General features: G+C 38.9%; 1 protein-coding gene across 2 annotated transcripts in view; it reads right to left on the minus strand.

Annotated features, from left to right (window-relative positions):
- LOC105492983 (ariadne RBR E3 ubiquitin protein ligase 1) overlaps positions 1–12155 on the minus strand; it is a 148480-nt gene that overhangs the window by 41951 nt on the left and 94374 nt on the right. For both annotated transcript variants that reach the window (XM_071101104.1, XM_071101105.1), the window contains 4 exons: positions 11900–11942; positions 11328–11399; positions 8231–8361; positions 6679–6736 (listed from right to left, as the gene is read on the minus strand). In XM_071101104.1, the coding sequence (XP_070957205.1) occupies positions 6679–6736; positions 8231–8361; positions 11328–11399; positions 11900–11942 (304 nt within the window). The remainder of the gene's footprint in view (positions 1–6678; positions 6737–8230; positions 8362–11327; positions 11400–11899; positions 11943–12155) is intronic.

Consider the following 12155-nt stretch of genomic DNA (forward strand, 5'->3'; position numbering starts at 1 on the left):
TAGAACCTGGGAGGTAGAGGCAGCAATGAGCCGAGATCGCGCCACTGCACTCCAGCCTCGGTGACAGAATGAGACTTTGCCTCTAAAAAAAATTTAAGATAATTGGAGATATCTGAACAATAGACAGTTGATACCAACAGAGTATTGCTTTAAAACATAAACAGTTGACCACTGAACAATACAGGATTAAACTGTGAGTCCACTTATATGTGGATTTTTTTCAATAAATATATTGAAATTTTTTTTGGAAGTTTGCAACAATTTGAAAACACTTGCGGACAAACTAAAATTAAGAAAAGAGTTGCCATGAATGCATAAAACATATGTAGTCTATCTTATCATTTACTACCATAAAATATACATAAATCTATTAATAAAAAGTTGAGATTTATCAAAACTTATGCACACAAACTCTTACAGACTGTATATGGTACCATTCACAGTTGAGAGAAATGTAAACAAACGTAAAGATGCACATGGTACTCTGGAAAGGACTGTCAATGCTATCAAAGAGAACCCCGACAGAACATCATGGAAGTCTGGAAGGAGTGCACCACTGAAGACGTCATCGTTGTTATAGAAAAAACTGTGGTATCATCAAGCCTGAAACAATAAACTCCTGGTAGAGAAAACTGTGTCCAGATGTTGCCCATGACTTCACAGGATCTACAACAAAGCCCATCAAGGAAATCATGAAAGAGACTGTGGATATGGCACAAAAAAAAAAAAAAAAAAAAAAAAAGGTGGGAGGTGAGGGGTTAGCTAACAGACACCACACCACAGGAATTAAAAGACCACTTGATGGAGATGAGCTGCTTCCAAACCAGTGCCAGACAATGAGGAAGAAGACGCTAAAGAAGCAGTGTCAGGAAATAAATTGACATTAGACCATTTGGCAGAAGGGTTCTGATTACTACGGCTTTGGATTTCTTTTATGAATGGACCCTTCTATTATACCAGGACTGAAACTAAAGCAAATGGAAGGAGGATTGTTACCATACAGAAACATTTTTAGAGAAACGAAAATGCAAAACAGATAAGGTTTTTCTGCAAAGTTACACCAAGTGTGCCTGCATCTCCTGAATCCGTTCGACTTCCTCTACCTCTGCCACTTGAGATAGCAAAACCAAGCCCTCCTGTATTTTCCTCCTCAGCCTACTCAACATGAAGACCTTTATGATGATCCACTTTATTTTTTTTTGAGATAGAGTCTCGCTCTGTCGCCCAGGCTAGAGTGCAACGGCACGATCTCTGTTCACTGCAACCTCCGCCTCCTGGGTTCAAGAAATTCTCCTGCCTCAGCTTCCCGAGTAGCTGGTATTACAGGCGCCTGCTACCACGCCCAGCTAAGTTTTGTATTTTGAGTAGAGATAGGGTTTCACCATGTTGGCCAGACTGGTCTCAAACTGCCGACCTCAGGCGATCTGCCGGACTCAGCCTCCCAAAGTGTTCCGATTACAGGCGTGAGCCACGGGGCCCAGCTGATCCACTTCTACTTAATAAAAAGTAAACATTTTCTCTTCTTCACAATATTTTAAAATAAGTTCTTCCTAGCATACTTCATTGTTAAGAAGACAGTATAGGCCAGGCACAGTGGCTCACGCCTGTAAACTAACTCAGCACTTTGGGAGGCCGAGGAGGGTGGATCACCTGAGGTCAGGAGTTCGAGACCAGCCTGACCAACACGCTGAAACCTCGTCTCTACTAAAAATACAAAAAAATTAGCCAGGCGTGGTGGCGCATGCCTGTAATCCCAGCTACTCAGGAGGCTGAGGCAGGAGAAGCGCTTGAACCCGGGAGGTAGAGGTTGCAGTGAGCCGAGATCTGTCACTGCACTCCAGCCTGAGTAACAAGAGTGAAGCTCCAGCTCCAAGAACAAAAAAAGCACACAGTATAATAAACATGTAACATACAAAACAGTGTTAATTGACTGTTATCGGTAAGGCTTCTGGTCAACAGTAGGCTATTAAAACAGGTAAGTTTTGGGAAAATCAAAAGTCGTATATAGATTTTCCATTGTGGGGGTAGGACGGGTTAGTGTCCCTAACCCCTGCATTGTTCAAGAGTCAACTCTAATGGTATTACAGTTATGTAAAAAGAGTCTGTCTTTAGAGATACATAAAATATATTGTTATCAAAGCAACAATGTATTCAGTTTAGATTTTGTATTATTACATTGTAAAAATTATTCATATAAGGCCTCTACCATTATACCATAAATCTCTAGAGGGAATAGACTTTTAAAAAGGTAAAGTATTTCCAACACTTGATTTGCAGAAAACGATTAATAAATGCTTACTAAATGCAACCACTATCGAAGGGGTTCTTAACACACACACGTTCTTTTCCTTTATCCTTACCTCCTCTTTCTCTCCCATGTTTTAAAGCCTACGTAACAGATACTACTTGGCCCTGTGGTTGGTCCCTTGCTTAGATACACTAATTCTGAGCCACATAATTAGCTAACCACATGATCCAGCATTATACAACAACAAAACACTTCAAAACACCAACGCAAGTTGGGGGTGGTGGTGCACACCTCAAGTTGCCTCTAGTTCCTGCTAATGGGGAGGTTGAAGCAGGAGGATCACTTGGGCCCAGGAGTTCAAGGCTACAGTGAGCTATGATTATGCCAACACACTCCAGGCTGAGTTACAGAGCGAGACCCTCACCTCAAGGAAAAAACAAAACCAAACCACAGTCATGTTATTTCAAGAGTCAGGTAGGTATCAAACCAATGCTTATGAACAGGAAAATTATGCCAATCTGAAAATATCTGGAAAATCTGCTTGGCATTTTATCTTCCCCTAAAGTACTAATATTTTCAAGCCTGTCAAATTCCCCAAATGAAATGAAAACCCTCTCTTACCATATTGACATGTATGATGCTATGGGACTTGATTTAATCTAAGAATTCTGAAACTGCTTCTCACTAAAATTCAACATGAAAAAAGAAAACCCGTACACCACTGCTAATAAGTTTTTTTTTTTTTTGGAGACAGGGTCTTGCTCTGTTGCTCAGGCTAGAGTGCAGTGGCACAACCATGGCACACTGAAGTCTTAACTTCCCAGGCTCAAGTGATCCTCCCACCTCAGCCAGCATGTACTACCACACCTGGCTAAGTTTTAATAAATTTTTTGTAGAGACAAGGTCTCAGTTGTTGCCCAGTCTGATCTCAAACTCCCGCGCTCAATCCTCTCGCCTCAGCATCCCAAAGTGCTAGGACTGCAGGCGTGAGCCAGTGAGCCTAATCAACACAAATTCTCCAATCAAATGCCAGAATCTGGAATGAGAAATGCAATCAGTGACCTGAAAACAGTCTGGGGAGCAGGGAAAAGCCTACAAACCTGACTGCTTAGAATAGGGGTATGTGAACTCTGGCCTGCATGACAAATCCAGCTGCCACCTGTCTTTGTAAATAAAACTATTTCACTTCCTTTGTTGTTTTTTGTTCTGAGATAGGGTCTCTGTCATCCAGGCTGAAGAGTGGTGGCCTGATCATGGCTCACTGTAGCCTGGAACTCCTGAGCTCAAGCAATCCTCCCACCTCAGCTCCCAAATAGCTGAGGCACACACCAGCATGCATGGCTAACTTAAAAACTCTTTTTTATTTTATAGAGATGAGGGGGTCTCAATATGTTGCTCAGGCTGGTCTTGAACTTCTGGCCTCAAGTGATCCTTGGCCTCGGCCTCTCAAAGCACTAAGATTACAGGTTTGAGCCATCATGCCCAGCCAGTAAATAAAACTTACTGGGAACAGTTATACCTATCCATTTAAGTCTATGGTTGCTTTAGCATTATAAGGGCAGAGGCAGAGTTGAGCAGTCACAACAGAGATTATGTAGTATGGAAAGCTAAAAATATATACCATCTGATTCTTCACAGAAAAAGTTCGCTGACGCTAGTCTAGAGGACAAGAAGATTCAAATATCCACCACTGTCAGCACTGCGGTGCAATATAATGAATCAACAGTTTTCTACAACACAGGTACATCTTTTGCAGGGCAGTCAAGGTACCATGGAGGATCTTTTGAGTATGTGTCAACCTTCTAGTAATTTTTCAGACTACAACTCCCAGTAAATGCTAGGCCAGAGCCTGGGAGTAGGGAAAGATGAGGAGGCCAGATAGGCATGCAATGGTGTGATCCTTTCAGGGAGGCGTGGCTCCCAATCAGTTAGTCAATCAACCAACCAACCAATGGAGTGATAGGAAATCTTTTCTTGTACTGCCACAGTTATAGAAGATTCTAGTTGAGTCCAACAGATGTGAATAGAAAAATAATCCATTTTAGTATCTAGAATCTAAACATTAGACTCTGGCTCAAAAGCTATGCACATAACCCACCCTCCCTATAGATCTCAGAAAGGGATGATTCTACCGGCATCCAAATAAAGACCCGGTGAGGTCAAGGATAACCCACATATATTTTCTTTCTTGATAAACAGCATATCTGTCTAGATAACTTTATCAGGTTAATGGAGGAAAAAAAGGTGGTAAGAACATATATCCATAATACATTCTGGGCAAATCAAGTAATGCATCGTAAAAATTAATGTTGGAAATATAGAAATATATAGAAAGTTAGTGGGATATGACTTAAGGGACACCATTTAAGAAAGAAAAGAAAATTGGTGGGAGAACAAGTTATCTCATGATATTTAACAGTACAGTAATAATACATTTTTAAAACCCCAACAACAGTATCTACCAAATTAACATTTACTTCAGTTTCACTGATTTTGTGGCTCTCTTGGTTTGGCTGTAGAGCTGTGCAAGAGCACAAGAGTTTATAGCTGGTTCTTGTTTATATATATTTAAATAATATCATAATAAATATCATGTAAACCAATATTGGAATTTGTAGGGATTTTTTCCCCTGTAAATGGACCTAAACATTGTGAAGGTCTGTGAAACATCATTTATAATTACAAAATACAATTTCCCAGTCATTTTATTATTTATTTATTTATTTAGAGATAGAGTCTCACTCTGGAGTACAGTGGCAAAATCTTGGCTCACTGCAACCTCCACCTTCTGGGTTCAAGTGATTCTGGCCTCAGCCTCCTGAGTAGCTGGGATTACAAGTGCAAGCCACCATGCCCAGCTAATTTTTGTATTTTTAGTAGAGACAGGGTTTCACCATGTTGGCCAGGCTGGTCTGGAACTCCTGACCTCAGGTGATCCGCCTGCCTCGGCTTCCCAAAGTGTGGGGATTATAGGTGTGAGCCACCAAGCCCGGCTGAATTTCCCGGTCTTTTTAAAAAGGGAGAGACGGCCGGGCGCAGTGGCTCAAGCCTGTAATCCCAGCACTTTGGGAGGCCGAGACGGGCAGATCATGAGGTCAGGAGATCGAGACCATCCTGGCTAACACGGTGAAATCCCGTCTCTACTAAAAAATACAAAAAACTAGCCAGGGGAGGTGGTGGGCGCCTGTAGTCCCAACTACTCGGGAGGCCGAGGCAGGAGAATGGCATAAACCCGGGAGGCAGAGCTTGCAGTGAGCTGAGATCCGGCCACTGCACTCCAGCCTGGGTGACAGAGCAAGACTCTGTCTCAAAAAACAAAAAAAAAAAAAAAAAAAAAAAGGGAAAGACAAAACTTTCACTTCTAACAATATGACAGACTAGGTTACATATATATTCACTTCTATATATGATATTTTTATTAGAAATACATTTTGAAGATATGTTAACAAGTAAAACAATAAAAAACAAACCATGTTTTAGATGGTATCCTGGTTAGGAAAACCATTTGAAAAGAATATTTCTGGGACAACTGGGGAATTTCAATATGGAATGGGTGAATGTAGGAACTATTAAATTCCAGGGTTCTACAATTATGATAAAATCACCAGACTGAAAGGAATGAAAAGTGCTTTAGAATCTAATCCACACCTAGTGTTTGGATTCCTTCTACAATAGTGGCTCATTTCCCTATCTAGCAATAGGGAACTTCTCAGCTCCTGAGACACACCATTCCAAATCAGCTCACCGATAATCATCAGAGCTTCTTGATGAACAAAAAGGTTTAAAAAAACCTTAAGTAAGATATTGCCTATAAATAGCACCAGGGTCATTTAACAAATGCTGTTCACTACTGTTCTTCTTGGGGTAGGAGGGATCTTTGAACAAGACTCTACCAAAAGCTAAATTGTACTATGTGACTACATTAATGAAAAGAAAATAAACTTACTCTAAGTAAGAATGTTCTTAATAAATATTTTGGATAAGATTCCCTTTCTAAATGTAAATAGATATCCAATATTTACTGGAATATCTAATATTTACTGAAATGTCTTTCAGAATTGAAAACTTCTACTCAATTATTCCCTGGGCCGGGCGCGGTGGCTCAAGTCTGCAATCTCAGCACTTCGGGAGGCCAAGGCCAGTGGATCACGAGGTCAGGAGTTCGAGACTAGCCAGACTACTAAAAATACAAAAATTAGCAGGGTTTGGTGGCAAGTGCCTGTAATCCTAGCTACTCAGGAGGCTGAGGCAGAAGAATCACTTGAACCCAGGAGGCGGAGGTTGCAGTGAGCTGAGGTCGTGCCACTACACTCCAGCCTGGGCAACAGAGCGAGACACCGTCTCAAAAAAAAAAAAATTTATTCTCTAATGAATATGAATATACAATGTGCATTCTTAGTCAACTATTATCCTGTAATACATATACTTACCTCCTGTGCATCTCTTGCTGCCTTTGCATCATCCTCATTATAGCGGTTACAGTTGTACCTTCAAGTAAATAAAGAGGATTCCATAAAGAAAAAAAAAATCAATGAAAAGAAAAAAAAATCAATGAAAAGAAAAAAAAAAAAAATCCCAGAATTTTAACCTGGATTTACAGATTATCTAACACCAACGTTGTCTTTTATAACAGAGAAACTGAGATGTTAAAACACCCAGACTTCTACTGCTATGACAGAATTAGCAGGCTGAAAGGAACTGTTCTAACCCTATCTAGTGTTTGAATCCTCTATAATAAATTAGTTCTTTATCCAGTGATAGGAAATTCCCCACCTCCTGAGGCAGTCCATTTCAAATCAACTCACCTATCATTATTAGAAAACACTATCCTTCTAGAACCTTTGACTCTTGTCTGAATTCCTAACTCAACTTTTTGAGAAAGAGACAAACTTTTCTCTTAGGCCATCTGTTAGTTAAGCCAAATATTTCTAATTTTCCAGGATTATTCACCTTATCTGCTCTTTTATACACCACAGAGAACCAACAGTTGACAACCAACCAACCTCTATTACCAGGTAATAGATGCTGTGCTATGTGCTTTGCTATTACAGTTTTTCAGAGTCATTTAAAACTGCATGATATACAGAACGGTGGGAAGGGAGAAACATACCCAGAGAGGTCAGCTCAGAGCGTAGAGTAACACTTGCACTTCCCCTGGAGTGGTTACTATACCCCAGTTATGGAAGCAGCTATTTCTTGAGTGCTTACTATATACCATGCACTTGGCTAAGGACTTTAAATATACTAACACATTTAATCCCTTAAACATTTTATGAAATACGCATTATTTTCTTCATTGAGAAGATGAAGAATAGAATTTAGAGAGGATGGGAAACATACTTAAGAGTATGACAGAGTTTCGGAGCTTAAACTTTTGCCTGTCACCCAATGGAGGCTTATGCCCTTAACCAGTGAGAAAACTGCTCATATTGTGTAAGATTCTTTTTTTTGAAACAGAGTTTCGCTCTTGTTGCCCAGGCTGGAGTGCAATGGGGCGATCTTGGCTCACTGCAACCTCCACCTCCTGAGTTCAAGCGATTCTCCTGCCTCAGCCTCCCAAGTAGCTGGGATTACAGGCATGTGCCACCACGCCTGGCTAATTTTGTATTTTTAATAGAGACGGGGTTTCTCCATGTTGGTCAGGCTGGTCTCAAACTCCCAACCTCAGGTGATCCACCCACCTTGGCCTCCCAAAGTGCTGGGATTACAGGTGTGAGCCACCGCGCCTGGCCCAAGATTCTTATATTAGTTCAAGTAAGCCATCAATAAAATGAGGAAAGCAGTATGTTTCTGTGTGTGTGTGTGTGTGTGTGTGTGTGTGTGTGTGTATGTGTATGTCTGCATACACTTATAACATTAATCACATACTATATTTATTTAGCTTGCAAGTTAGATGGTGCTATCTATGAGGTAAAAATGTTATTCATAATACATGGCACATACCTATGTAAATACATTTTTCCCTTAATTTCCCCAACCTACCAGGCAGATCCATGTGGTTCCCATGGGCCAAGACACACCCAGCAAAACTCTGCTTTACAATTCTGGTTACGACAGACCATGTGATTACAACCACCATCCTTCTCAATTGTGACATGGCATTTGGGACATTCCTATGAAAAGAAACTATAAAGTTGGTGTCAATGCTACACTAGGTTGCATTACTAACATTAAAGAAAAGCCAGTTCTAGATTTGGTTTTTAAACATCTTATTTATTGTGGTTAATACACATAAAGCACTTAGAACAGTGTTGAACACTTAAGCACTATTTAAAGTGAGCTGTTACCATTATTACCACTGGCTTTTAAGACGTACAATTTAAGGACTTGGTTTTTTAAACTTAAGAGTCTCACTACGTTGCCCAGGTTGTAGTGCAGTGGCTATTCAGAGGCCCAATCATAGCTCACTAAAGCCCTGAACTTCTGGAGTCAAGTGATCTTCCCACCTCAGCCTTCCTAGGATTTCTTTTTAAGCAGAGTTGAGAGACAAAAACATTTTAAGTATTTAGTAATAATAGTATTATGGGAGATAAAAGCATTCTATTCATATAAATATACTATACTGTCTAGTGTCATCTAGAAATAATGGAGTACTTCCCATATCCCACGCACTGTTGTCAATGTTTTATATGTATCAACTAATAATTTCTTAGAGTGGTGCTATTCCTATTTCCATTTGTCAGATTAATAAACTAAGGGAGAAAGAAATTATAAAGAAGCTAGTCCAAGGTCACATAAGTAAAGTCAGGATCCAAATCCAAGCAATCTGACTTCAATGTCAGGTAACTAGGAAATCAGACCTTGATTGGTAAATTCATTTTGTGACTACTGGATTTTCCAAGTTTCTCCTGCCAAATACCCAGATTTTAAATTCTTTTGATTGTACTCCTTAACAAGTATGCTACAGAGATCATGTTAGATTATTTTTTTCCAAGTCCAAATCATTTTCTTTTTCTTTTCGAGACAGAGCCTCACTGTTGCCCAGGCTGGAGTGCAGCAGTGCAATCACGGCTCACTGCAGGTTTGACCTCAAGGGCTCAAGTCATCCTCCCACCTCAGTCTCCCAAGTAATGGGACTACAGGCACATGCCATCATGCTCGGCTAATTTTTGAATTTTTTGTTGAGGTGGGGTTTCACCAAGTTGCCCAGGTTGGTCTCAATCTCTCTCAGGCTCAAGCAATCTGCCCACCTCGGCCTCCCAAAGTGTTAGGATTACAGGTGTGAGCCACTGACCTGGCCTTATATCATATTCTTGGTTGGTAGTAAGCCAAAATTACCTCTCTGTAGGCCTACGGTTTTTTTGTTCTTGCATTTGTGATTGAGGTTTGTAACTCCCCCAAGGAGGGAACGTCACCCACTATATTAGTATTTGCACAATTTGGCCTTCTTTGTGGAACTGACTATGCTGTCCCTCAACGATAGCAATTTAAAATAGGCCAATATAGCATTTTTTAAATTATATATTTCAAATCAAATTTTTGAAATCACCCACATAAGAAATTTTACATTTTTCCAAACAAGCAAATTTCAGGCATAAAATGTTTCATTCTAAATTTCTTGGTTATAATTAACCAAATAGTATTAAACTTCCAAAATGTTAGGATATCATTGACAATATGCAAATCTGTTTAGGGAGCTAATAATCTTAAAAGCTTCTAAAACCTCAAGAGAAAAACTCTTCGGTTTTCTCTCAAAAATATTGAGCAGCTAAATTTGCTTTACAAATTGCCATTCTTCCTTGGTAATCTATAATCTAAACTAAGCCAAACATATTCAAGCCTGTACTCCCTATTTTAAACATCTTCGGGGCTGACGACTAGGAATTTCTCTAAATGTAGAAAAAAGGCGACCATTTAAACAATTTAGTGAAAATATAATTGCCTTATTCTAAATATAAGTTTTTCAGAGCATATTAAAGAATTCTGGGACTTTAAGGAACATTTCTTGCGGGAAAATCTTCAATTTTCAAAAAAAGAATGCTTGGTTAAGAATTGTTTTTAATAACAAAAGAAGTAACCACTTTCTGATATTACAGTATATTTACAGTAAGGTTTTCTTTGATTGATGTGAGTTATGCTTATCGTGATGAAGGAGGGAACAAAAAAATATTTCTACCATATATTCCTTAAAGAATTAGGCATTTGTTGTTTTATGTGGCAAGATTCACTGTTTCACTACTTTCTGGGAGATAGAAATGGATATTCATGTTTTATCTGTAAGTATGTAAGATGTATACTTAAACACACACAGATAACCTGTGTTGGCCTTCACTGTTTACGCACTTCTTACTCTCATTGTCCTGTGATGAGTGAGTGAACAGTTCAAAGATAACTTTATATACTATGGGTCAAACAACTCGGCATTCTTTAAAGCATCATCTTTACATGTACAAAATAATACTAAAAATGAATCGCCCATGAACCATCCTACCATTCATTACCCAAGTCACTCACTATGTGGACAGGATAGGACTGAATTACATAAAGGATGGATAATACAACTTTGTATTGAAAGACTAGCTGGGTACACGGCTGGCATTCAAATGCTTGCTCATTATATTAGTGATTAAGGAGAAGGGTACTCAAGACTTAAACATTTGTAAGACATTTGTCTGGGGTTAAGAAAGTGGCTTGTGATCATAAAGAGACTGAATTTTGAAACTAGTATCAAGAGCAATATACTTCAAAAAAAATTAGGAACAAAAATGTAAATCAGCCTAACAGAACCAAGCTAGGCGGAGTAAACTCCAATACATGCGTATACTAAACGGCAGCCAAGCACAAATCCCACACTTGAAAAATTATCAGCTTTTTCCTCTATAGAACACTAATTTTTTTCCAGTAGAAGAAACCTAAGGCAGAGAACTGTGGATACTGTAGTATAGTACTCAATACTCTAAAATAAACTCAAAGACAAAAAGGAAATAACAGGAAAGCCTTCTGGGAAAAAAAAAAAAGACTCAATGGAGAAAAAGATGAAATGAAGCCTGTAAGTAGGTCACCTTATTGCTTTTGCTAACGCCAAAACACCAACCCTTATCATTTTCATTACCAAGAATTACTGAAGGAAAACACTAACCTTTGTGTTGGCTGCAATCCAATTGGAGGTTTCACTGTCATCATCGCACTTTTTAATCCATTTCTTTAACCACTGTTTGAAAACAACAATTGTTAGAATACAACAAAAGACTTTAAAAAAGAGCAAATTACTTTAGCACTTAACTATAGTCAAGCTTAAATGTAAAAGCCAATGAATAAGATTATCACTAGGCTCATATCTTCTTAAGCCAGGGAAATCCCATAGCTATAATGTCCAGTATATATAAAATCAACCAAAGTAGCATTTTCTTTGGTAGAAGCTGAGTGGGGAACCTACAGCTTGAAAAGAAGCCCAACTACAAGGTGTGTATTCCCCTAATTACAAAGCCTGACAAAGACGTGCCTTAGCCATGGTTATCCTAGTAATAATCAGGAGCTGACTTTATACTAAGGAATTACCTCTGAATACATGCAATAATCATCTGAAATTAAAAGGGTAAAAAAAAAAACCTACCAATAGATAGATAAAATCATCAGCTATGATTTTCAGTCACTAAGTCTTAGAAGTGTGTCATTACATTATTTAAAAATGGAAATGTCAGACAAACTCACCTTACATTTAACAGGATCATGCCAATTTTCTCCACAGTTAAAGCTGTTAAGTGATACAAAGAGTTAATAGAATTAAGGCCTACCTACAGTAAGTAAGTAAATAAGCCAATCATTTCATGCCTTATAGTTCCACAGTCACTAGTTTCTAGTGACTGGCAAATACAAGGAGAGAATCCCTGTCTGCTTTACGGTTAATTATCTAGAATTTAGTATTAGAACTAAAACATAGTGGGTACTCAATATGTGTGAAATGAAG

Source organism: Macaca nemestrina, chromosome 7, assembly GCF_043159975.1.
Source record: "Macaca nemestrina isolate mMacNem1 chromosome 7, mMacNem.hap1, whole genome shotgun sequence".
NCBI classification, from domain to species: Eukaryota; Metazoa; Chordata; class Mammalia; order Primates; family Cercopithecidae; genus Macaca; species Macaca nemestrina.